Source organism: Dreissena polymorpha, chromosome 16 (assembly GCF_020536995.1).
Source record: "Dreissena polymorpha isolate Duluth1 chromosome 16, UMN_Dpol_1.0, whole genome shotgun sequence".
NCBI lineage: Eukaryota > Metazoa > Mollusca > Bivalvia > Myida > Dreissenidae > Dreissena > Dreissena polymorpha.
The window spans coordinates 31331297-31359033 of NC_068370.1; the positions used below are offsets into that span (position 1 = coordinate 31331297).

The 27737-nt window shown below is 36.3% G+C and overlaps 1 protein-coding gene and 1 long non-coding RNA gene across 4 annotated transcripts in view; one reads left to right on the top strand and one right to left on the bottom strand.

Annotated features, from left to right (window-relative positions):
- Positions 1–27737, top strand: part of LOC127861439 (nuclear factor 1 A-type-like) — a 94361-nt gene that overhangs the window by 48030 nt on the left and 18594 nt on the right. Inside the window, exons 5-10 of one of the 3 annotated variants that reach the window (XM_052399921.1) lie at positions 4300–4392; positions 9263–9310; positions 14211–14381; positions 19649–19819; positions 21302–21520; positions 24137–24247. In XM_052399921.1, coding sequence (XP_052255881.1) covers positions 4300–4392; positions 9263–9310; positions 14211–14381; positions 19649–19819; positions 21302–21520; positions 24137–24247 — 813 coding nt within the window. The remainder of the gene's footprint in view (positions 1–4299; positions 4393–9262; positions 9311–14210; positions 14382–19648; positions 19820–21301; positions 21521–24136; positions 24248–27737) is intronic. The other 2 variants (XM_052399922.1, XM_052399923.1) reach the window with 2 other exon arrangements.
- On the bottom strand, positions 23060–23718 carry LOC127861459 (uncharacterized). The gene is made up of 3 exons (XR_008040228.1): positions 23610–23718; positions 23241–23363; positions 23060–23199 (listed from the first exon to the last, which is right to left on the bottom strand). It is a non-coding gene; the product is annotated as an uncharacterized LOC127861459 (long non-coding RNA).

Here is a 27737-nt window from a genome sequence, read left to right on the forward strand (position 1 = left end):
ATTTTTGTGCATTTTCCAGACATTTTATACAAACTGAAATGGAGCATAATTATGATGGTTCCGTCTGCTCAAAACTATAGTTTATAGCCTATTTTGATTTTCATATTAACCATTATATTAATGGTATTAAATCTTAAACCTATGGTTTAATTAATGAGTATTAAACTGGCATAATTTTAAACAAAAACAAAAGATTCCGAAGATTTGTCTTGATTCTGTTATAATCATTGGATCTGCATTCCTGGTATCCAGATGGTAATGTCTTAGCAGAACATGAAACAGTTAACTTCATTAACCCATTTATGCCTAGTGGACTCTCCCATCCTTCTAAATTGGATTTATTTATTTCCAAAATTATTTCTATATTTAGAATATTTCTTTCAGAAATTCCTTTAAGCAAACAGCGCAGACCCTGATGAGAAGCCGCATTATGCGGCGTCTCATCTGGGTCTACGCTGTTTGCCAAGGCCTTTTTTCTAGACGCTAGGCATAAATGGGTTAAATAGATAATCACCCATACATACAATGTACTTACAAGACAATTACATTTTTAAGTTAAATATTCCATGTTCTTTGATATTATTTTGCCTTAATTTTATGCTGACAACTGTTATTATGTTTGACAAAACAATTCGAGAGATGTACACAAGTAGATAACGACCAGTAAATTCTTAGATACATCCTTCATTAATCCCATGTTTAATGTTGCTATATTTCTGTCATCGGTTTTGAATTTTAAGTCATTAAAAAAATGAAGGATACATCTTCGAACTATAATCAGACTGTCAACTGTAAGCATGAGTTGTTTGCCGCTGATTTTCCGTATATCCCCATGGATTATGTTTTGTCATAACCTACGGCATATAAACCATGTTGGATGCAAAACCAAAGCTGCCTACTTAACCATGGGGATATGGTATTGTTTCGGCAATGATTCCTTAAAGCCTACCAGAAAATACAAGGCACAATTTCCCCAGGCATTCATGCCAAATTATGTCACAGGTTGCTGAGGATGCTGATCTTGTATTCAAATGATGACTTTGTAGGTCGAAATACTGCGATTTCATCTAAATGCAGTGATTTTGTTATGGCTATTTCGGTGAGTTACGTGGTAATATCAAGTGCAATCAAGGGTCATTTGCAAAACATCCCAAAGCCTTTTCATGCATTAGAGGTTTAAAACATGTAAATCAGTGATTTTTTTGCTCAAAATTACAGCCGATTTTCGGCTGCTTCCCAATCGCAAAAATCCATGTTTTTTTCCCAAAAATCTGGCCAAAATTTTCCCCCCAAAAGCCCAATTTTCCCCCCCAAAAGTGTGTTTTATTGCTTTTTTTAAAGATTAAGAAGTCTCTCATAAATTAATTATGATTTCTTAACTCTAGATCTCTGCTTTATTTGTTAAACATCCTACAAAATATATAACTTTAATTTAGTCCTTTTTGTCCATAAATCATTCCTAAATTTGCCACTTTTTTTTTTTAAATCCCAATTTGACCAGACTCCTTTTCTAGAAAACCCTCTGAACATGCACTTAAAACAATATCAATTCTGTTACTTATAATGCTATTTATAATGCTTAAATTTTCCCAATTTCATGGTTTATTGTGTTATTTTTCCCAATTTCACGGTTTATCCCGCTAATTTTCCCAATTCAAAAGACACAGGCTGTAACAAATTAAAGCAAAAAAAATCACTGTAAATATAGACGTCAAAGGTCTTTGATATTTTGTTTGTTTGAAAGAAAAAACAGAAATCACTGTGGTTTTTAAAATGAAAAAATTGGTATAAAGTTTTCCTTTAAGTAAAACAGAAGCTTAAATGTAGCAATAGTAGCTAATAGACAATACCCTCCCGTTTGTATTCCAACCCGCTAGTGTTCTGTCAATATTTTGCAAGTGATTATGTGCCTGTCCAATTTAAAGTTCATGTAATTTATAACCTCGTTGATGCAGCCACTTGCACAATTATAGAATCGTCGCCTATAAAAACAATAATTGCCCTTTGTATTATAGTAAAAAGAGTTGGGACATTACCAAACCTATAAATGAGCCTGCCTCTGGGAAAACAGGGTTTAAGGCATGTGCTTTGAGTATCGTCCCTGATGGCCAATCTGCACAGGCTAGTCAGGGACAACACTTTCCGCCGTAATTGTTTTTTGCTAAGAAATTCTTGTCTTAAACAAAAAAATGCATAAAAGAGGAAAGTGTAGTCTCTGGTATACGATAATCTGAGATAACTCTTAATGCACATCCATCAAACCCCATCTAGCCAAAGGGAGGCTTATATAAAATTCATTCTCATTACATGAAGTTGATCAACTAAAGGGAGACAACTCAGCTTGACTTATTGTTTTTTTTCTATATCTGTAATTTGTGGTTTTCTGTTATGTGATGTTCCAGACAGACATCATTTAACCCCACGTTGTTAACCCTATGGCGTTGCTTTCGGCCTAATACCCCATATCCACAGACCATTTCCTTGAAGTTTTCACTCTTCCGAAAATTTGATTATCCCCAAGATATGTGTAATTGAGTTATCTTAATGATCGTGATAAAAACATCCATCAAAAACACATTTTTCTGCACAGAAAATTCTTAAAGATGTTGCAGGGATGAGTGTTTATCAGTCTTGATGTAGTTATCATTTGAAATGAAGAAATAAAGCCCATCAGGTGGAAAATTCATATCTGCAAGCTGTTATTACAGTAATGAACTTTTGCTTATTTTGTCATTTGATCTGTTCTTTCTCTCATTTTATGCATCATTCTTTACTTGGTTATCTTTTGAAACATTATTGCATACAGTTAATCCATCGCTTATCATCTATGGCCAAGTTTGAAACTTGCATAAAGCCATGTACATTGTTATTTCCCTGTCTTTTGCTGGGACATAAAATGGGATCACCTTTTGCGGATGGTCGTGTGGTTTTTTGGTAGGCGACTTATATGTCGAACAGTTCTCATTTTATCTTAACTAAACTGTTTTGAACTGTTTGTTGACATAAAATGTAGGCCATGTTTTATGACCAGCAGATTTGTACGAGGCATTTTTGAGCAATAGCCCTTTATTTATATAAATACTGTTCAATTCGCCGTTTCGTTCTCTTTCTCTTACAGTTTTCATAGAATCTTTACCAAATTTTCTGATTTTTTTTCTTGACATTAAATGGAGATCATTGTTGTTAACCAGCAAATTCACGCTAGGCATTTCGAGTTATTGACTCTTTACTAATACAAAATGGCAAAACGCACTGTTTTTGCCCTGTTACTCGTATAGTTTCCTTTAAATCTTGATTGAACTTTCGAGAAATTAGACATAAAATTAAGGAAAATTTATTATAACCATTCAATTGCCAGAAGAAGAGTTATTTCCCTTTATTTGTTTAAAAATGGGAAATTCTCTGTTTGCCTTCTCAAACTTACAGTTTTCATTGAATCTTAAATAAAATTTCTGTAAATGTTTGTTGACATAAAATGACGCCAGATTGGATAACAGCCAATTCGCACCAGACACTTCAGAGTTATTGCACTTAATTTACTAAAAATAATAGTGAATAAATAAATTTTGAGTCAATTTTCCTCATAACTTGTTTTATTCAATGTGCCGTGCTCTATCAACTAAAATGTGATTAGTAAAGGCGGAAAAAGTACACAATTTACTGCTAGGAAAAGTGAAAAAGGCACATAGTTTACTCATGCTTTAAAAGGAATGGAATTTTGCCAAGAGTGGACAAGACCAATATTGTAGTCAGATATACAAAAGACTTGATACAGATTCATTAAAACTGTCATACAAATAAAAAACTTTCAATCAGAACTACTCTTAGCGCTTCTTAAGACTGGGTTCATATGTTGCCAGTTTAATAGACGATGTTAATTGAAACTTCTTGAACTTATTGCGAGTTTTCTTATTTATCCCTGCAATTTAATTTTAAAAAATAGCAACATCTTTCTTTTAACCCTTTCCCGCTCGGAAGCAAATTGTTAATGTCTATAAGCAACCAGAAAAAAACCCAGAATAGCCTGCGAGTAACTCTCTGTCTGTTTAGGTTTTATGCTGTTTGCTTCTCATCAGTATCTGAGGTTTTTAAACAAAGCCTTTAAAATTTGAATCTTTTAAGAAAGGTCTTAAATTTGCCATAATTTTTCAGGGACTACAAATATGTTGAAATGCATATCTGAGTGGTAGATGGTTATTTATGATTTCTATGCACCTTCCAGCTCCTTGTGTATTCCAGTTCTCGCACTGTTGCCATCATCATCTAACCATCATCATCAGGGCATGTTAATCGTTTCAGTGCCAGGCAACATTCATTCGGGAGTTTCTGGCAATGACAGTATTATGGCCACAGGGGTTTTCAGTGCTCGGGAATTAATGCGCGTCACGAGACGTAAGTATTATGCATGCAAACAAATTACCTGTGTAACCTGTATGTCTTTATGATGTCATATCCGTAAACATGGCTGGGAATGGATCTGGTCTGTTTTTGACTGGTCTGCTTGTAGCCTGTATTAAAAAATGGTTTATCTCTTCCATGGCAGAATGGCTTAACAACATTTCAGGCAATTTGATTCTTACAAGTTTAAGGCATTAAATGGAGACATTTCACTAAGTTCCCATAGCAGAGTCTGGTGTGTTGCCCCTCCATGCTTGGGATTGTTTCTTGTAACAACCATAATTGTATTTAAATTAGACAGACAACATCATAAACATTATCATCAGGTATTGAACATTATTATCATTTATTTGGTGATATGTGCAGGATGTTCAGATATCATCATAATGCCAAGAAATGCCTATATTTATTGTCATCTTGTTTCATTTGTTATTAATTTTTGGGTGGAAATATCAGTTTAATACTGTCACAGCTCAAGTGTTACGAAAGTAATATAAATGTGTCTGCAAAAAAACACTTTCACCTATATCATCATGTGCTGATGACTGAAATAACATGTCCATCAATTAAATACTAATGCATGAATTTTGGGTCATTTTATAGCACGTGTACAATTTGTTAATGAAACAGTGTTTTTTTCCCTTGGGTAACAATCCTGCCAGTAAAAAGATATTTATTCGTTTTGAACAAACAAATCAAATTCTCATATCTAATTGTCATTTCTCTTTTTTAAATATTGTTATATTATTGTACTACTAGTATTTTCTTATGCCAAAAGTTCTGTTGAACTGCTTGCCCTATTGACATCATTAATTCTCAGGTGACACGTACATTCCTCAATTTTCAACCATTAAAGCAATAGTTAATCGGTCAAAGTACCTTGTCTTATGTTGATATCAGCAAATTAAAATATTTATTTTTCTTGATTAGCATTTTGGCACATAGTCCCCCTTAACATGGTGATCGCTGTATAATTCTGACACAAAGATTACAGAAGACAAATTGTGATATATTCCTTCAGATATCACAAGATACCACTTTTTTCTGGTATCATTTGGCAAGATTAATTGCATGCATGATATAAACTCTTAGTTTGACATTTGAGTCTTAAAACCTTTCTTTTGTTTCTTTTTTTCTCTCACATTTTTTGCCTAAGAAATGGGATGGGGGCAAGCACTTGTCATATTGAGCTGGGGATAGGAAGGTCTGTGGCAAATAACCGATTTTAAATGGTAATAAATTTATAAAAGTGGCAGATATATTCCATTTATAAGATACAGATTTATAAAGCTAACAATTTAATGCAAACCCAAAGGAATTATAAATTATGTTTGATGTATATTAAATTGTATTCAGTTACACATAAAAAAATAATATATTAAAGAACAATATTTCATAATAAAATGTATTGATTCTGATATAAATACTTTAACGTTGTATACCGGTATGCTGTTTGATAAAAATTGTATGAATAATGTTTGTTTACTGTATTCAGGGATTGTAAACAAATATGAGTTCTAAAGCGCAATAATATTGTCAATGCCATCTTTGTTGATCAGTTTCCTGTTCATTTTATCATCATCAATTGATTGCATGGTCATCAGCTGAGCGTCATTATTTAATGTGACATAATCATTTCTTTAGTTGCTCTAATTGAAATGCCTTCTTGTCATTCGCCCATCATCATAATGCAATCTTGTTTTGGCTAACCTTAATGCTATAACATTAAAACAAATTCATCCTCAATTCTTAATTTGTTGCTTGCTTTTTATTAGAAGTTAACTTAAACCATAACATTTATTTCATAATATTAGGTTATTTTACAGCGTTGTGTATGACAAAGTGATATAATTTATATGAGTGCACAGCTTGCATACCGTATTGGATAAGCTGAGAGCAGATCATATGTGAGTACGTCACAGCATATAACAAAAAACGGTTTAATTATCTTAAATTATATACAATCTTTGAGTAATTTCCCATGTAAATCACATCCATTTAGTACGTCAGCCGAAGAGCAAGTGCGAGAGCGTTCAGGTCATTATATGAGAAATAATGAGATTGTGTTTCATTTTGACTTCTCAACTGAAAGGCAGACAGAAAATATTAAGGAAATTATTTAAAGCATATTTAAATGGGGGACTTGTTATCTTATCATGTTTATGCAAATCAGCAATATAAGGTCTACTTCAACATTTGTAAATTCTATATAATATGTGTGATGGAAATACTCAAAGTTGACTTGGAAATTATTGTTTAAATAATGGGAAATATATTTTACTTACGCGTGTTTAACGCTGTAGAATTTTAGACAGTCACAAATGACAACAGCTAATTAGATGATATAAATAGTTATTTTATAATAGATTATTCTCACAACTAATCCAATTGGTCTTCCCAAACGAATGCAGATATAAACATTCACTTTTATTTAATGTAAATATTTATTTGATGATTTGATGACCAACATATATTATTCTGTTAGGATACAATGTATCTTAGCTTTTTTACATTTTTGTTTGGATTTCTTTGTTGTTGTATTGAATGCCATTCTTGTATATCAAGTGTATGTAATTTTTTAACAATAAAACAACTCTCTTTTTGAGAATTTTTCTTACATCAGACTCGCATGATATTTGTGTTGTTTTTATTGAACCCAGCTATAATTTCAATATCAAAATTGCGGCTTTGGAGTTGGGATTATACATGCAAGTTAACTGCAGTTTTGTCTAGAAAACCCAAAACTGGGACAGTGTTGACCTAATTGTTGTCAGAATGAAAGTTTGTATTGCAGACAGCAGCTGCTTTTCCTTACTTAGTAAATAATATATGAGTTTGTCTTTGGGAAAACCAGACTTAATTTATGTACGTAAAATATCTTCCCATTGTGTGGTCAGCAATGGGTAATTGGGTACGACACTTTCCACTTAGGATGGCTTTCGTTAACCCATTTAAGCCTAGTGGACTCTCCCATCCTTCTTAATTGGATCAATTTATTTCCAAAATTAGGAATGTCTAGTATATTTATTTCTATATTTATGCCCCCCTTCGAAGAAGAGGGGGTATATTGCTTTGCTCATGTCGGTCGGTCTGTCGGTCCGTCCACCAAGTGGTTGTCAGACGATAACTCAAGAACGCTTGGGCCTAGGATCATGAAACTTCATAGGTACATTGGTCATGACTCGCAGATGACCGCTAATGATTTTGAGGTCACTAGGTCAAAGGTCAAGGTCACAGGTGAATGTCACAGTTACTGGAAATAGGCATTTTAAGGATTTAGCATGGTTCAAACAAGGGAAACAACTACCATTTATGCATGTTCTTTTTGTTACAGCATTTGCCTCCCTTGTAATATATTTAAATTTTACCAAATGTAAGGCTTACTGCATTTTTGTATTGTATCAATAACCACCACCCACCACCCACCACCACCACCACCACCCCCACCACCACCCGCACCACCACCACCACCACCACCACCACCACCACCACCACCACCACCACCACCACCACCACCACAAAAAACGTATTCACACAATGGCAGCTACTACAACTTATAGCCCATATAGGGGGGCATGCATGTTTTACAAACAGCCCTTGTTAGAACATTTCTTACCGAAAGTTTAAGCAAACAGCGCAGACCCTGGTGCATCATGCGGCATCTCATCTCTACACTGTTTGCCAAGGCCTTTTTTCTAGACGCTAGGCATAAATGGGTTAATTCCTTTCAACAAACAAATTCCATACAAGTTAAAAGTAATGTAAAGGATTAGCCTGTGTAGACTGCACAGGCTATCTGGGACGACTATACTTACATTGATTAAGACCTGTTTTCCCAGAACAGTGCCTCATAGCAATACAGGTATAGGTCAGAATATAAGGTGTGTTTCTCAGAATCTTTAGTATGGTGAGAAATGATCAGTTATCACTCAACTGTATTTATCCTGTGAATTGAAATCACTACAACAACAATAAAATTCTATATTTGTACATTATCAGACAGTCATCGAAATTCTTGTGGAGAAGACATGGATTTTGTTATGAAAGTATGAGATGAATTGATTTATCTAACACACAAATTATTTAAGTAAACAAACCTTTTTTCACATATTCAATATCAGAAGAGTTTTTACCCTTCATTGCTTTGCTTCATAATTCATTCATGTAAGTCCCATTGAAGGAATAAGTTGAAAATACCATCTTTCATATTGAATATACAATTATAATGTTAAATTATCAAATAATATTATTCAATTCTGCCATCTGCATATATACAATCAGCAACTTGTTTAACACACCTCATGTTTCATTTACTAGTTAATTTAGAATACAGTTCAGCCGTGCGATGTGAAAAGGGGGTTTAATGAATATGCATTAAGTGTCGTGTGACACTTTTCGCTCGTATGATATTTTTGTTTCAAGAAAGTCTCTTCTTAGCAAAAATCAAGTTTTTGCGGAAAGTGTCGTTCCTGATTAGCCTTTGCGGACTGCGCACATGCATTAAACCCCTTTATCACAGAGCACGGCCCATTTGTTTTGTATACTTTTTTAAACCATAACATGTGCATGTTCATTTTGTATGAGATGAGCCGTTCCATGACATCAAATGTGACGTTGAGAAATTGCTATTTCAGTGTCATTCTTTGTAACACTGTGCATGTGCATGGTTTCGTCATTGAAAAGTAAAACAAAAGATGCATAACTGTGTTTGATATGTGTTAGATACGTCATATCATTTTATAAAATTATGTAAAAAATAATAATAATAAACTATCAGGTTTAAGCATGGAAGGCTCATGAAGGTATTGCCGTTTTGTATCATGATACTCATATCTCATTGATCATCTGGTCATTTTCATTGTAGACTCATTTGCGACTGAATTTGAAGATGTCGACGACAATAGTCCCAATGGTTGGTATCCATTCCCTCCATTGTAACACTTTTCCCTTATCTACATGTATGTACCTCTCTCTCTCTCTTCTGTCCCCCTTCTTCTGTCCCCTACTTGTCTGTCGCCCTCCTATTCTATATATAAATATCACACGTAGTTGAGAGATATACAATGTAGTTACTATTGCACACAGAGGAGAGTTATTGCTACCGAATTGGAAGGCAGACTCTGAAATGACTCTTAAATGGTCCAAATTATATATTTAAAATACTCTGAATGAGGCTATACTCTGATGCCTAAAATATTTATTTAATGTTACTAAACAAATATGCTCAGTAAAATAACAAACAAAATAACAAACAAGTCAAACGAGCAGATTTAATATGAAAGTCAGGAGCTCATTTACATCGATTAGTTTCGTACATTTTTATAAGCTCCTATCGATTATTCGCTTCTAATGATATTTTTTTTGAAAATTATGCTCTTTTTTTAAAACTGCAGGCAGGGTATAGCAAATAGAATAGCACTTTCCGGATATGTTTTTTCCAATGGCATGGCATATTAAAATTATGCAAGGATTGGTACATGGACATTTATCATGGGAAACTCATGTGAGGTGTAACAAAACAACATCCCCCTCTCAGAGTATCAGTCTTGGTGGAGTTTTGTAGTTTCATTCTTAAGTGTACTATATGTTATTTACATTATTTCAACTTTCATTTTCTTCAGTTACATGTATGTGCAAGAATTAGTTGAAATTGATCAAGCAGAAACAATGTACTTCCACTGTGAATTATTTGGATGAAATAAAACATAGACATAACCTTTAATGTAATGAATAAACATTTGTATTTGATATAATACATGTTATAAATATTAATTTTGTAAAAGTCAAAACATCGAACACCATGGTCTATTTTGTTTTGACGTGGTCTACCATGGTTGGCGAAGATAAGACTTGGAATTCTCATTTCCACTACGGTATTTGATGGGTGACCATGATAAACATAGACAGCTATCAAAATCAATAAAATACCATGGACACTATTTTTTATGTTTTGCCTGGATTGCTGTTATTTATTGATACTTTTTCAAAACTGTTTCTTCAACAACATTATGATTTTCAAATAATTGTTCTCTTTGAGTTTATTTAGATCTTGTAATCGTAAATCTGTCTTGTAAGTTGTGTTTATCCTCCATATATTTTTAGAACTTCTTGATTATATAAGTTTCTGGTGCTTATATTCTTGTGTATTTTTGTGGTAACTCTTTCACCCTTTAGACATGTAGGGTTCAAATGTAGTTATACACTATCTTTGTCATGCCCTCTGTTGGTTGGCATGTAGCAGTCGCACTTTCCGTCTGTCTGTTCATCCGGAGGTTTTGTACGCATTGCTTTCAGATATTTAGCTGATTTTTGGGGTATGTTAGTTTACCTACATGACTTCCAAAGGATGTGTGAGTTTCATTCCATTCCATTGATTTTTGGCTGAGCTATTGGCCATGAGCTTTTCTCCAAATTGACCGTTTAGAAGGTTTTTAAGGCAACACTTTCAGGCAATTAGCTGATTTTTAGCTCATCTATTTTATTTTATTTTTAATTATGAGCTATTGTCATCACCTTGGTGTGGGCGTCAGCTTCGGCGTCGGCGTCCGGTTAAGTTTTGCGTTTAGGTCCACTTTTCTCATAAAGTATCAATGCTATTGCATTCAAACTTGGTACACTTACTTACTATCATGAGGGGACTGGGCAGGCAAAGTAAGATAACTCTGGCTTGCATTTTGACAGAATTATGTGCCCTTTTTATACTTAGACCATTGAAATTGGAAATTTTGTTAAGTTTTGTGTTAAAGGGGCCTTTTCACAGATTTTGGCATTTTTTTAATTTATTCATTAAATGCTTTATATTGATAAATGTAAACATTGGATCATAAAAGCTCCAGTAAAAAATCAAGAAAAAAAATTAAAAAAGGAAAAGAACATTGCCCGGAGCAGGTTTCGAACCAGTGACCCCTGGAGTCCTGCCAGAGTCCTGAAGTAAAAACAATTTAGCCTACTGAGCTATTCCGCCGTGTACACATTCTTGACGTATTTTATACCTTATATAAGCAATCTTCGTAGTTTCACAAAATTTAACGACAAAAACAGAACTCTCCAAAGTATTTAATCGTTTTGCGTTGCAACGCTTTATAATTTTTAGGTTTTAAAATCGTCAAAAGATGCATATAATGGCTATATTAGAGCATGGTTAATGTTCAGTATTACTGTTTCCTCACAAATATCATAACTTAAACGAAAACTTACGAATCTGAAACAACTTTTTTCAATTTTGTCAATTTACCAAAGCGTGAAAAGATCCCGTTAAGGTCCACTTTATTCCTAAAGTATCAAAGCTATTGCTTTCATACTTGCAACACTTACTATCATAAGCGGACTGTGCAGGCAAAGTTATGTAACTCTGACTGGCATTTTGACGGAATTATGGGCCCTTTATACTTGAAAATTTGGTTAAGTTTTGTGTTTTGGTCCACTTTACCCCTAAAGTATCATAGATATTGCTTTCATACTTGGAACACTCGCAAACTATCATAAGGGGACAGTAAAGGATAAGTTGCATAACTCTGGTTGTCATGTTTACGGAATTATAGCCATTTTTTTACTTAGTAACTTTGAATATATGGTTACATTTTGTGTTTAGATCCACTTAACTTCTAAAGTATCAAGGCTATTGCTTTCAAACTTCAAATACTTTCATGCTATCATGAGGGTACTGTACCTGGCAAGTTGAATTTTACCTTGACCTTTGAATGACCTTGACTCTCAAGCTCAAATTATTAAATTTTGCTTAAATTGCCATAACTTCCTTATTTATGATTAGATTTGATTGATACTTGGACAAAACAACTCTTACCTCCCCAATTTTTTTTTTAAAGATCATCTAATAAATGACCACTACACCCTCACACTATACCCCCCCCCCCCCCCCCCAATTGTTTTTTTTCAAACATGGTTGAAAAACACAAATATTTTTTTTTATTATTTTATTTTGAAATACCGCCCAACCATCCCACCCAAGAACCCCCCCCTCCCAAAAAAAATTAATGATTTTTTTTTGCATTTTTGGAAGATAATGTAATAAATTACCACACCCCCACACTATACACCCCTCTCCACTCCACCCCTCTCCCTCCTTTGTGTTTGAAATTGAGATAGGTCCCTACACCTTTAAAAAGAAAAATAGATGAGCGGTCTGCACCTGCAAGCTCTTGTTGTTATGTGAGTCTACCTTCATGATTAACAGTTGAAGTGTGAATTTCGTTCCAGTCCATTTATTTTTACAAGGTTATAGGCCTTGGATTTAGACATTTTCTTTATAATAACAGTTTTCCTGAGGGTATATTTATGGAATGATTTCAAATATTAAGCTGACTTTTGGTATGTGAGTCTACTTACATGACCTTTGGGTGAAGTGTGAGTTTTGTTCCGGTCCATTGATTTTTGGAGAAGTTATTGGCCTTAGACTGAGAAATTTTCTCTATAATAACCGTTTTTCGGAGGGTTGTACGCAACACTTTCAGATATTTAGCTGATTTTTGGTATGTGAGTCTACCTTCATGACTTAAAGATGGAGTGTGAGTTTTGGTCTGGTCGATTGAGTTTTGGCTCTTGGACTTAACAATTTTTCTCTAAAAAAGCTGCCGTGCGCCTTCAAAGCTCAGGAGGGGGCATTTTGTTTCACAAACACTGGTCTTGTTTCCTTTTATAATAGCTTTCATAATTCATTACGCTTTTTATTGAAACAAAATTCAAATCATTATGTTAATCTAAGAATATTCAGTCAATCACTTCTATTATTATCTGATATTATCATGTTTTGAAAACCATGATTTTATTGTTTCTGGAAATCATGGAATTCTATCCTAAAATAATAAAAACGTTGGGAAGAATGTTATCATATGGAATTCACATTTAGCTTAGCAGTAGATGCATGCATCATTGCATACATCATAGGCATTCATTAGTGATCTCTTTGATGTGGTTTACACTGTAACAGCCAGCTGTTTAGTCCTTATTTTATGGGTCATGTGTCAGTGGTAGAAATTAATTGTTTTGATTATTTGAAAATGCAATCCATTCGCTTGCAGGCTCTTGTGATACAAAATCTTTATACAATGAATTTGTATGATACAACCCAATCGGAACACCACTGTCATGCACTTTTTTAATTGTACATTGTATACATATGAGCTGTGATCTGTCAAAAGAGGGTTTGATGCATGTTCGTAAAGTGTCCTCCCAGATTAGCCCATGCAGTCCAACACTCTCCTCTTTTATTGTATTTTTCGTTTACAATAAGTCTCTTCTTAGCAAAAATCCAGTTTATGCGGCAAGTGTCACCCCTGATCTGAGATTACACTTAACGCACATGCATTTAACCCCCAGTGTCACAGAGCATGGCTCATATCAAAGTTAAACAGATACGCCAGTTTCACACTTAACCCTTTCAGTGCGGGAACCGAATTTTGTAGGTCTTTGCAAACAGTTTGGATCTAGATGAGACACCACAGAACGTGGCGTCTCATCAGGATCCAAACTGTTTGCTATTCTGATAATATTCTTTGAAAAAAATCGAAGAAAATGCTAATTTTAGAAATTCAGCAGACGACATTTTAGCAGACGACAAATTTCCCAGCATGCAAAGGGTTAACCTTGGACCACCATTGGAGCCGCGTTCTGGGAAAACTGGGCATAATGTATATGTGGTAATTTGTGCAGTCCGCATGGGACTATCGGGGACGCAACTTTTGGTTTTTTATTTAATTTTTCGTTTAAAGGAAGTCTCTTAGCAAAAATCAAGTTTAGGTTGAGAGTGTTGTTCTTGTGTTCACACATTACCGCTGTCGTTCCTGTGCTTTCAGCTTCCATAATGATGCCTCACAATGGTACACACCCGATGTTGCCCCCGCCCAAGATTGACAGCCCCAGCTACTACCAGTACAGTCCCCACCCTCAGGATCACAGCCAGCACATGGCCGCCATGGCCTCTCACCACGGCATGCCCAACGGTCAGGCTCAGCTTAGCCCCTCAGGTAGGGCATATAGAGGTGCACCAATCTAGTGGAACTTAGCCCAACTGTTGCGCTATGGAGACATACCAATGTGGTTGAGCTTAGCCCCTCAGTTAGGCTATAGAGGGATAGCAATCTAGTGGAACTTAGCCCCTCAGGTATGCTATAGAGGCATACCAATGTGGTGGAGCTTAGCCCCTCAGGTAGGCTATAGATGGATAGCAATCTCGTGGAACTTAGCCCCTAAAGTAGGCTATTGAGGCATACCAATCTAGTGGAACATAGCCCCTCAGGTAGGCTATTGAGGCATACCATTCTAGTGGAACTTAACCCCTAAGGTACGCTATGAAGAAATATCATTCTAGTGGAATTAAGCCCCTCAGGTACACTATATAGAGGCATATCAATCTAGTGGAACTTAGCCCAACAGATATGCTTTAGAGGCATACCAATCTAGTGGAACTTAGCCCCTCAGGTAGGCTATAGAGGGCTAGCAATCTAGTGGGCTTTAACCCCTCAGGAAAACGTTAGAAGTATACCAATCTAGTGGAACAGGTACGCTATAGAGTCATACCAATATTATGGAACCCTTTACCAGTCAGATTTGCATTATATGGCATTTGTAATCCCTTTGAAAATCAAATTAAATTCATGTTTCAAAGACTTCATTTCAAACCCTAAGATACCATTAAGCAGCAAACAGCATAAAACCTGAACAGCCTGTGAGTTTCTCGCAGGCTGTTCTGGTTTTATTTGTGTTGCCTATAGCCATTTTCACTTTGCTTCTGAGTGGGAAAGAGCTAAGTCACAAAGAAATGGTGTGAAGGTAGTCTGAAAAAGTAACTAAGATGTTTAACAAAGTCAATAAGGAATGGTTTAGTCTAATGGTTTAAATAATGGCTGAGTGAAATAGCTAAAGCTATGTAGTTTTACTAGCAAATGCTCCAAAAATTAGTCCTGTTTACAACAGAAGGGAGGCAACTGCATTTTATTTGAAAAAAGTGAAAATGTAAAGATGTAAACTTTAAAGTCAGTAGGTTTCATCTATAAAGTACAAAACTACAGGTATCTGTTTTAAGTTTGAATACCATTTAAACACTGGACTTGTATAAATCGCATATATCACAAACAACTTTACAATCAAATGTAACTGACATTTTGTTTAGCTATGAAGTGATGTTTTTTCCATGTCTGTTAAAAATACCCATGTATTTTCTATGCCCTGTTTGGTTTGTTTATCCCAAATGAAAGCCACTTTCTCTAAATCGGTGTCAGGCCAGCTAGCTAAGATGGTTGAGCGCTGGATTCCAAATCTGCTGATTGCAGATTTGATCCCCGGCCTAGCCACATAACTTATTGAAATCCTTTCTCTCAATAATGCTTCCTAGAAAGCTTTAATACTTAAATGAGTGATGTCAATGAACACTTTAAACACATCTACATCACCTGAACTCATTTATACTTACATGAGTGATGTCAATGAACACTTTTAACACATCTACATCACCTGAACTCATTTATACTTACATGAGTGATGTCAATGAACACTTTTAACACATCTACATCACCTGAACTCATTTATACTTACATGAGTGATGTCAATGAACACTTTAAACACATCTACATCACCTGAACTCATTTATACTTACATGAGTGATGTCAATGAACACTTTAAACACATCTACATCACCTGAACTCATTTATACTTACATGAGTGATGTCAATGAACACTTTAAACACATCTACATCACCTGAACTCATTTATACTTACATGAGTGATGTCAATGAACACTTTTAACACATCTACATCACCTGAACTCATTTTTGCCTAGCAATTGACATACGTTTTGACTTACTAGCGGTGATGTTATATATGATATGTATTTTAATGGAGTCAATGTAGCTTTTCATTTTAAGCTCGACTATAATATATGAAATATATATAGTGGAGCTATCCTACTCACCCCGGCGTCGATGTTTCTGTTTTGTTCTGTTAGCGTTAGCGTGCAAATGTTAAAGTTTTCGTACTACCCCAATTATTTTCATTGTCCCTTGACGTATTGCTTTCATATTTTGCATACTTGTTTACCGACATGATCCCAACCTATAAACAAGAGCAGACAACTCTATCTAGCATTTTGTCATAATTATGGCCCCTTTTCCACTTAGAATATGCAGCAAATGTTAAAGTTTTCGTACTACCCCATTTATTATACCCCCACAAACGAAGTTTAGGGGGGTATATAGGAGTGAGCTTGTCTGTCGGTCGGTCCATATTAAGTGTCCGCTCTCTAATTCAAGTAGTTTTCATCCGATCTTCACCAAACTTGGTCAGAAGTTGTATCTACATGATGTCTAGGCCAAGTTCGAACATGGGCCTTGTCAGGTCAAAAACTAGGTCACGGGGTTACTTAGTGTGTTTTAAACATTCAGCATGTTGTCTGCTTTCTAATTCAAGTAGTTTTCATCCGATCTTCACCAAACTTGGTCGGAAGTTGTATCTAGATGATCTTCAGGCCATGTTCAAACATGGGCCTTGCCGGGTCAAAAACTAAGTCAGGGTGTCACTAAGTGCGTTTTAAACATTCAGCATTTTGTCCGCTCTCTAATTCAAGTAGTTTTCATCCGATCTTCACCAAAGTTGGTCAGAAGTTGTATCAAGATGATCTTAAGGCCAAGTTAGAACATGGGCCTTGCCAGGTCAAAAACTGGGTCACCGGGTCACTTAGCACGTTTTACACATTGAGCATGATGTCCGCTCTCTATTTCAAGTAGTTTAAATCCGATCTTCACCACACTTGGTCAGAAGTTGTAACTAGATGATGTGTAGGTATGGTTCGAAGATGGGCCATGCCGGGTCAAAAACTAGGTCACAGGGTCACTTAGTGTGTTTTAAACCTCACCATGTTGTCCGCTCTCTATTTCAAGTAGTTTTTATCCAATCTTCACCAAAATTGGTCAGAAGTTGTATCTTGATAATGTCTAGGGCAAGTTTGAATATGGATCATGCCGGGTCAAAAACAAGGTCACGGGGTCACTTAGGGCGTTTTAAACATCACAATGTTGTCCGCTCTATAATTCAAGTAGTTTTCATCCAATATTCACCAAACTTGGTCAGAAGTTGTATCTAGATGATGTCTAGTTCAAGTTTGAATATGGGTCATGCCGGATCAAAAACTAGGTCACGGGGTCACTTAGGGCGTTTTAAACATCACAATGTTGTCCGCTCTCTAATTCAAGTAGTTTTCATCCAATCTTCACCAAACTTGGTCAGAAGTTGTATCTAGATGATGTCTAGTTCAAGTTTGAATATGGGTCTGCCGGGTCAAAAACTAGGTTACGGGGTATCTTAGTGCATTTTAAACCGCACCATGTTGTCTGCTCTCTTATTTAAGTAGTTTTCATCCAATCCTCACCAAACTTGGTCACAAGTTTATCTAAATGATCTCTAGGACAAGTTTGAACATGGGCCATTCCGGGCCTAAAACTAGGTCACGGGGTCACTTAGTGCGATTTTTAACATTCAGCATGGTGTCAGCCCTCTAATTCAAGTAGTTTACATCCGATCTTCACCAAACTTGGTCAGAAGTTTTATGGAGATGATCTTAAGGCCAAGTTAGAACATGGGTCTTTCTGGGTCAAAAACTAGGTCAAGGGGTCACTAAGTGCGTTTTAAAAATTGAGCATGGTGTCCGCTGTTTTTTGTGAAGACGACATGCCAAATAGTATGTGTCAAATCTGCATGTGGGGGTATTCGTCACGTCTGTGACAAAGCTCTAGTTTTCATTGTCCCTTCACATATTGCTTTCATATTTTGCATACTTGTTTACCAACATCACCCCAACCTATAAACAAGAGCAGACAACTCTATCAAGCATTTTGTTATAATTATTGCCCCTTTTATACTTAGAATATGCATACTATTGATAAATCTATGTTAAAGTTTGCAAACTACCCCAAATATTTCCTATATCCTTTGACATATTGCTTTTATATTTTGCATACTTGTTTACCAACATGACCCCAACCTATAAACAAGAGCAGACCACTGTATCAAGCTTTTTTACATAACTATGGCCCCTTTTACACAGATAATTAAACATTTTGCTTAAATTGCAATAACGTCTTTATTTATGATCACATTTTATTATTACTTTGACAAAACAACACTTACCTGAATACCACAATGGATTCCACCCAAACAATAACCCCACGCCCATACCTAGAATCCCTTCCCCCCCCCCCCCAACCCCCCCGTCCCATTTTTTTAAACTTCATCTAATTAATTACCACACCCCACATTATACCCCCTCTCACCCCCCCCCCCTACCCACCCCCTACACCCCCCAAATTTTTTTTTTCTCCTTTTTTTATTTTTGAAAGATCGTCTAATAAATGACCACACCCCACTATACCCCCTCTCACACCCCCCCCCAAAAAAAAAATAAATATTTGTTTTACTTTTTTTTATTTTTGAAAGATCGTCTAATAAATTATTGAATATGAACAATTTCCCTATGATGGCTTATGTTATAATGTCAAGCACTCGAATAGTCAAGCGCGCTGTCCTCTGACAGCTCTTGTTCTTTTTAACTATCACATGCTTCAACTTAACAGATGAGCAGGATATATCATCAATAATAATCACCATTTATTCAGGCTTTTGTAGTCCCTTACTAAATTATATTCAATACCAGACTTTTCATGCGAGATTCATGTTTCAAAGGCTTCATTTCAAACCCTGAGATACTATTAACAGAAAACAGCATAAAACCTGAACAGCCTGTGAGTTACAAGCAGGTTGTTCTGGTTTTATTATCCCCCGCCATAGGCGGAGGGATATTGTTTTGGCGTTGTCCGTCCTTCCGTCTGTCCGGCACTTTTGTGTCCGAAGCCATATCTTGGATGTGCTTTGGGGGGTTTTCTTGAAACTTGGTATGAGTGTATATATATGGATAAGAGGATGATGCACCCCAAATGGCATTGTACACCATCGGATAATAACGGAGTTATGGCCCTTTGTATCTTGAAAAAATGCTTTTTTTGTGTATCCGGAGCCATATCTTGGAAGTGCTTTGACGGATTTGATTGAAACTTGGTATGAGTATATATATATGGATAAGAGGATGATGCACGTTGGCGTTGTCCATCCGTCCAGAAAACTTTTGTGTCCAGAAGTATAATGGCAGGGGATATCAATTTAACGAATTTGCTTGTTATTGTTGCATATAATAATTTTCACTTTGCTTCTGAGTATATATTGTCAATAATAGTCACCATTCATTCAGGTAATCCTCACAAGCGTCTGAAGCGGTCGACGATGAGCTCAATCTCTAGTGCGGATGAGGACCAGGAGAGCATTGGGGACGACACAGAGCAGATGTCCAGCTACTACAAGGCATCCGGCGGGATGGGCGGGCACACATCGGCATGGCAACAAGACCCTAATATGGACCCAGGTAAAGGGATTTGGACTCATGACTTTGAAACAGATTTGGGAGTTTTAGGGAGTTTGTGTGACTTATGTATGTATATGTAAATGTATATTTTTAACTGTGTGTCAGACACAGTGGTTATACACATCCTTTTGGAACTACCTACTGAGTCTGTGTTTTTTACTTCATCATGACACTTGTCTTTGAAGTGCAACAGTGTTTTGCTTGAATTGGGATTTACCTCCTCAGAAATACAACTTAATGTGCAATATGCTTGAATGATGTGCTAATGAGTTGTTGTGTATGCCATGGTTTGATATTTCCTTCTAACAGTAAGATTTTTTTCGAAATATAATTTTTTAATATTTTGCTAACCTAAGCACACTTTGTTCTTAAAAGATTGGTTACAGTTAACCTTCAACATCTACTTATTACTCATTATACTACAGGTATTCTATTGAAACTTCGCATATTTGTTTGGGTTCACTGAAGTTCCATAACTCTATTCTTCAAATCAGATAGGTAATTGATGTCAAAATGAGCCTTTGGGAGACTGCGCTCTGTCTTGGGACAATTCTTGTTAATTTACTAACTGCACAGTTTTTCTGAAACAAACATTTTGTTTGCTTGGTTTTCTTGGAGATTTCTGATTTGTCTTCTGGTTCATCTTAATATCTGATACACAAAACAAAGCAGTTTTTACAGAGGGGGTAATCAGGTGATAGTCAAGATGGCAACGTCTTAGCCAAGACAGGTATTTTTCTCTGTTTGATACCCTTTATTTCTTGTTTTATCTTTTTAATTCAGCTCCCTTTCCAGCCATATCAGCAAAAAGTTACTAGTGTTTATTTTATATTAATATTTGCTCTATATCTCAACTTTACTTGCTATAAAATTTCTTAGCAGGATGACCTTAGTAACAGATCCGCTTAGAAAGTTTGCAGCCAGTTAAGTTGAGATATCACTTTCTTACTGATATGGCTAGAAAGTGTGTTTCATTTTAAAAATCAAACAGAAGTAATAAAGGGCATAAAAAGGCAAAATACCTGCATCTGCATGGACGTCACCATCTTGACTATCACGTGATTACCCCCTCTGTTTTAACTGTAGTTATCATAGTTCCAGACAGTTGCTACAAATCCAAAAAAACAAAAAAAAACAATTATAAAATAGTATGGAAACCTTTGATAGGTGAAAAGTTTCAAAGATTTGAAGAAAAAATCACTGTCTGCAATTTTTTAAATTTGCCACCATTTATAGTCTACATTTGCCTATATATATTAATCACCCAACACTAGCATCATTATTTCTCGTCATCATTTTGATGATCATTTTTGTCATGAGCATCAGGTGTTACTGTTTATCTTGTGTGTATCAAAGCATTTTCAGATGTATGCATGTTTGTGTAATCAGACTACAGAATGATTTATTTTACAGAAATTCCTGTTCACTTTTTTTTCATTGCATAGCTACAATTTCATGCATCGCATTATCATACTGTGCTAGGTGCCCCATCATCCTCATCATCTTCGGGATTGCATTCCCCTCGCGTTTTACACTCCCTCCAATCAGCGGCCTCAGAGCGCAAGGGGTTCACTCCCGTGACACCTCGGCCCGATCATGCAGCAACGCCTCCTCGAGTCCTGGGCGGTTATGAACGACTGCATGAACTCGGGAGAGAGCCTTCACGAAACTTAAATCCATCCAATCAGGCTGATGTGACAGGTGAATTAGTATTGGCTTTGGTTATTTTTTCACAAGCCTTGGAGGAATATCACTGCTTGTTTAACCCTCTAAATTTCCATTACATCCATAGTGGAATAAAAATGGGTTTGATCACTACTGGTTACAAAGACTTATTGAAGGAAGCGAAGTTGATCACTACTGGTTACAAAGACTTATTGAAGGAATCAAGTTGATCACTACTGGTTACAAAGATTATTGAAGGAATCAAGTTGATCACTACTGGTTACAAAGACTTATTGAAGTAATCAAGTTGATCACTACTGGTTACAAAGACTTATTGAAGTAATCAAGTTGATCACTACTGGTTACAAAGACACATTGAAGGAATCAAGTTGATCACTACTGGTTACAAAGACTTATTGAAGTAATCAAGTTGATCACTACTGGTTACAAAGACTTATTGAAGGAATCAAGTTGATCACTACTGGTTACAAAGACACATTGAAGGAATCAAGCATCAGTTTATTTGATTATCATGAACACATCCAGGGTTTTGAATTAATTCAATATATCTGAATAAAAACGGCAACCCTTTTGATGCTCTACACAAGGTATAAAGTATGAGATTGTGGTAATAATCTACAGAATCTGTTCAACTTCACTCATTTGTGTGTGTCCCTATCTGAATGTGTCTTCTAGATGTGAACTTGTATTAGCAATTTGATGAAATTGCCAGAACCCAGATTGTATACATAGAAGATTCTGCATTTCTTACAGTAGCATTAAATTTAAATTGTAATTACTGTGGTTAGATTCAGTATATAGGTTCTTTGGTTTAAATGCATAGAATTGACATGGACATCATTTTATGTTTTCATTTTGCAATTTATTTTAACTATTAGCATTTATCATTCCATAATCTCATGTAACAAATCATTCCAATATGTACATTTACAAAAGGGCTTTTTAGCACCTGTTATAATTTCCTATTTTAGAAAAAATAGCCCTATTATAAGGAAAACATTTATATCAGGACAATTAATAATCCTATTTATGTTAGAGGAATTCTGCATGATTTGAAGTAATTTTCTGTAAGAATTATGCCTTATAAGCTCAAACTATGGAGCCTTATTCATGGGAAACAGAGCTTAATGAATGTGGGTTAAGTGTCGTCATCTTAGATGAGTCTGTGGAGTTGGGACCGACACTTTCTGCTGTTTTGGTATTTTGCGTTTTAAGGAAGCCTCTTCTAAGTGAAAATCCGACAAGCAGAAAGTGTCTTGCCAGAGTCCCCTGTGTGGACCTTACAGGGTGTCTTGCCAGAGTCCCCTGTGTGGACTTGCCAGAGTCCCCTGTGTGGACTTGCCAGAGTCCCCTGTGTGGACTTGCCAGAGTCCCCTGTGTGGACTTGCCAGAGTCCCCTGTGTGGACCTAACAGCAGAAAGTGTCTTGCCAGAGTCCCCTGTGTGGACCTAACAGCAGAAAGTGTCTTGCCAGAGTCCCCTGTGTGGACCTAACAGCAGAAAGTGTCTTGCCAGAGTCCCCTGTGTGGACCTAACAGCAGAAAGTGTCTTGCCAGAGTCCCCTGTGTGGACCTAACAGCAGAAAGTGTCTTGCCAGAGTCCCCTGTGTGGACCTAACAGCAGAAAGTGTCTTGCCAGAGTCCCCTGTGTGGACCTAACAGCAGAAAGTGTCTTGCCAGAGTCCCCTGTGTGGACCTAACAGCAAAAAGTGTCTTGCCAGAGTCCCCTGTGTGGACCTAACAGCAGAAAGTGTCTTGCCAGAGTCCCCTGTGTGGACCTAACAGCAGAAAGTGTCTTGCCAGAGTCCCCTGTGTGGACCTAACAGCAGAAAGTGTCTTGCCAGAGTCCCCTGTGTGGACCTAACAGCAAAAAGTGTCTTGCCAGAGTCCCCTGTGTGGACCTAACAGCAAAAAGTGTCTTGCCAGAGTCCCCTGTGTGGACCTAACAGCAAAAAGTGTCTTGCCAGAGTCCCCTGTGTGGACCTAACAGCAAAAAGTGTCTTGCCAGAGTCCCCTGTGTGGACCTAACAGCAGAAAGTGTCTTGCCAGAGTCCCCTGTGTGGACCTAACAGCAAAAAGTGTCTTGCCAGAGTCCCCTGTGTGGACCTAACAGCAGAAAGTGTCTTGCCAGAGTCCCCTGTGTGGACCTAACAGCAGAAAGTGTCTTGCCAGAGTCCCCTGTGTGGACCTAACAGCAGAAAGTGTCTTGCCAGAGTCCCCTGTGTGGACCTAACAGCAGAAAGTGTCTTGCCAGAGTCCCCTGTGTGGACCTAACAGCAGAAAGTGTCTTGCCAGAGTCCCCTGTGTGGACCTTACAGCAGAAAGTGTCTTGCCAGAGTCCCCTGTGTGGACCTTACAGCAGAAAGTGTCTTGCCAGAGTCCCCTGTGTGGACCTTACAGGGTGTCTTGCCAGAGTCCCCTGTGTGGACCGTACAGGCTTATCTGGGAGGACACTTTGTGCACATGCATTGAGCCCAGTTTTTCGAGAAAAAGGCTCTAAGGATTTAAAAAAGCCCTATTTGTAACATGTACCATTCATTGTCCTTCAGTTTTTTTCCCCATTTGTGACCCTCCATGTATGTTGCTCATGCCCCATGTTCTGTTTCATTGCATCTCATCATCATATCGTGTAGAAATCTCAGACAGCGACGAGGACAGACCGTCTCCACGGCAACGATCGCACGACCGACCCGCGATCTCCGTCGGCAACGCTAGCTTTCACCCGATTCTCACCACTCTAGTTGGTATGGGAGACAACAGTAACAAGTTTTTCATTCCAATATTTCTCTCTCCTTCTATTGTCTCGTCTTCACTCGCAAGTAGTAACTTCCTGGGCATTCTTTCCCTCTTCCCCGTTCTGTCGTAGTGGTGGTGATGGTGGTGATGGTGGTGGTGTTTGGTATAATTATAACCTAGATTCATTGTCTTTTTCAGGTAAATTATGTTTGTAGTATGTTGTATCATAAATATTGTGATTATCTTTTGCTTTGTTTGTTCCTTAATTTTAAACACATTAATTGTTAATGATATTTTGAAACTTGTAAACTTCAATAAGTTGTAAATACTATATTTCTGAAAATTTAATGTAGATAATTTGTTTTGTTTTAAATCAAATTTCAAAAATATTTTGTCTTTATTGCTTATATATTTGTGGTATATACTCACCAATTTAACATTTATAGTTGTGAAAATGCTCAATAAGTTATTTAATTATGTATTAATTATACTTTTTGGTTATAACAGTAAAATGTCAAAAATTATTTGGGAAATATATTAATGATTTTTAATGGTTTCATTCATTTTAGTTGTCAATAATTTACAGATATTAATAGGACAATAAAAATAATGATATGAATGTAGTATAAACAATGAAAAGCCTAAATTGAAACAGTATAATATTATAGCATAAACAAGTAAATTCACTTTGTGTATCCAACATTTCTGTACCCCAGTCTTCCTAGTTTATATAGTATATATGTTGTTCTGTTAACGTTGTTTGAAACCGTTTTTATTGTCAAGCTCACTTGCTGACCACTCAGTAAAGCATTCACAATGGTAGAGTGTATGTTTGTGCCTCGGATGTGTCTACTGTCATTGATTGTGCAATATTAAATTAATTGCCATAAATGTTCACCATCACAAGTCAAATGTGTCTTGTGAAAAACCTGCGCCCTACGTCAAAGGTCAAGGTCTCATGTAGAAATCAATGGTCACACAACCGCTTGTCCTGACAGTAACTGTTAGTGCTGCACCGAATCCAAAATTTAAATCGGATCCGAATTCGAATCCAAAGGCTTGGATATCGAATATCGGTTCGAATCCTAATTTGAAAGTAAAAATACGCAAAAGAAATTATAATTTATATTGTTATAACCAAAATTATGTTTTGAAACACCAGAACGTATATATGTCTTATGAGAAAAGTAATTAACTTTTATTATTATTATAAACTTTACAGCTACTAATATTTATACTACTTTAGCAGCATTGGTAGATGCAGCTGCAACAGCAGTAGTGTAAGCAGAAATAACGACATTTAAAACAAATACTAAGTAGATGACAAAATTGACTTACGTTGTTCGAAAAAAAATATATACCCGGGTCCAGATTCCGCAAATTTCTCAAAATGGCACATACACGAAAAAGTGTAAGCATTTTAATGACAAACATTAATAATAATGTCTCATATTTAACACATCTATGTCAGTCAGATATAATGTGAATAACGCTGTATTTTAACAAGCAAAAAATGCATCACACACAATCTGCAATTAGTATCAATAAAATACTTCGTAACGACCACTTATAAGCCAGAATTAGTATGCTGATAAAACCCAAATGCTTCCACTCCGAGGATTTTAATTGTTTATGTGCATCGCGATTTTTTTTTCTGCGCCATTTTGCACCATCGAAAACGAAAGTAGACTGTGTAGTACCATGTTTTTGTCGAAAAAGTAGCGATAATTGTGACAAACTACATGCCAGTCAGCCTTCAAACAGAAAGAAACAATTTAACGAAACGTATGAGGGCGAAAAAAACAGTTAACGCAAACGTAAGGTTAAACTCAAATAAGATCCAGATTCAAAACCGATTTTACCAATCACGGTTAGATCAGCGAATCCTCATTTGGATCCGTGAATCTCGGATATTTCGGATATTCGGTGCAGCCCTAGTAGCTGTCATTTATCAGGCAATTTGAAAAGAACTTACAACAAATGACCACCATAAAGAGTGAGCATGGTGCTGGCGTACCTGTCCCCTTTAGTGTCAAGGTCACACTTATAGATCAACAGTCATAGTTCGCCTTTAAACAATTTGACTGGTTTGCTAACTTTAATTCCTGGTGCAATTAAAAAAAAAATACACACAAAAGTTCACCATGGGGAGACCACTTGACAAATGTAACACTTCTCTCCTTACCAGAGAGGTCAAACACACTCTTTGACTTAATGTAGCATATGGCCATAAAACATACAGTCGGACAGTAATGTCATTGATCATGCAATTTGAAATTAAGTTTCATCAAATGACAACCACAGGATGACGGCAGGTCATATTTAACCTGTCTATGTCAATGGTTGAGGTCACACTTAGAGGTCAAAGGTAAATCTTGGCCATAAAGTATCTTGTCCAGAGTTGAACTTCATCATGTAATTTTTATATAACTGAAACATAGATGTCCTCCATGAAAAGAAGATTTGTTGCATGTCACATTGCTCTCTCTAACTCAAAGGTCAAGGTGAAACTTTAAGGTTGAATTTGTTCATACTTTAACTTCATCATTCATCATGCAATGTTATGATAATTGACCACACATGTTCACCATGTGGAGACTGATGGCCATGTTTAAGAACTTTTGAAGTCAAAGGTCAGGTACAAACTGAATCTTACAGGTCAAAAGGCACATTTCGTCCAAGTATATTAAGTATGGACTTAAACTTCATCATTTGTAATGAAAGTTTTAAAATCATTTACCTAAAATGATCACCAGGTGGAGAGGCAGGGCACCCGTTGCCATTTGCATTTTTCGCCAAATGCCAAAGTTTCAGAAAAGTGGCGATAAAATCTTTCAATTTGAGAAGTGGCGAAAATGGATTTTCTAATATTTCTCGCTAAACAAATGGCATAAGCAAGTAATTGTGTCATAACCAAAGATTGGAAATAGACATTGGAGTAAGGACTAGTGCAATATATACACAAATGTAGATTTTTAATAGTAAAGCAAATAATAAATTCATAAAAAATGGCACATAAAAAAAAGGCGAAAATGAGTGGTGAAAGAAAATTTTATGCCAACATGAACCCATAGAGGCTGTGTTACCCTGTGGGCAAATGTCAAGGTCACACCAAAGGCCAAACATGTGTAAGTTGCAGCTTGTTAAATAAATAACCAGCATTATTGAAAATGAACTGGACATGATGACAACTGGCATCAAGGTACATTGGTTGGTTTACTTGGAAAAACTTGCGAAGAGTATCAGTTCCTATTGTATTCAAAATATCAAAGTGATGATGTTGTAACCTAATAAATAAAGCACACTAACACTGACTTAACTAAAAGTGTTTCCTTATTTAGAAATAATCCCATTAACTGTACATATCTGTAGCTAGCAGTATGTAACACAACCATCTCAATAAAATGTGATTTTAATTTAACAAAACCTATGTCATTTAAATACAAACTGCCCTAACAAGTTTGGAAGGTTTACAGTTGGGATATGAAATTCTTGTTT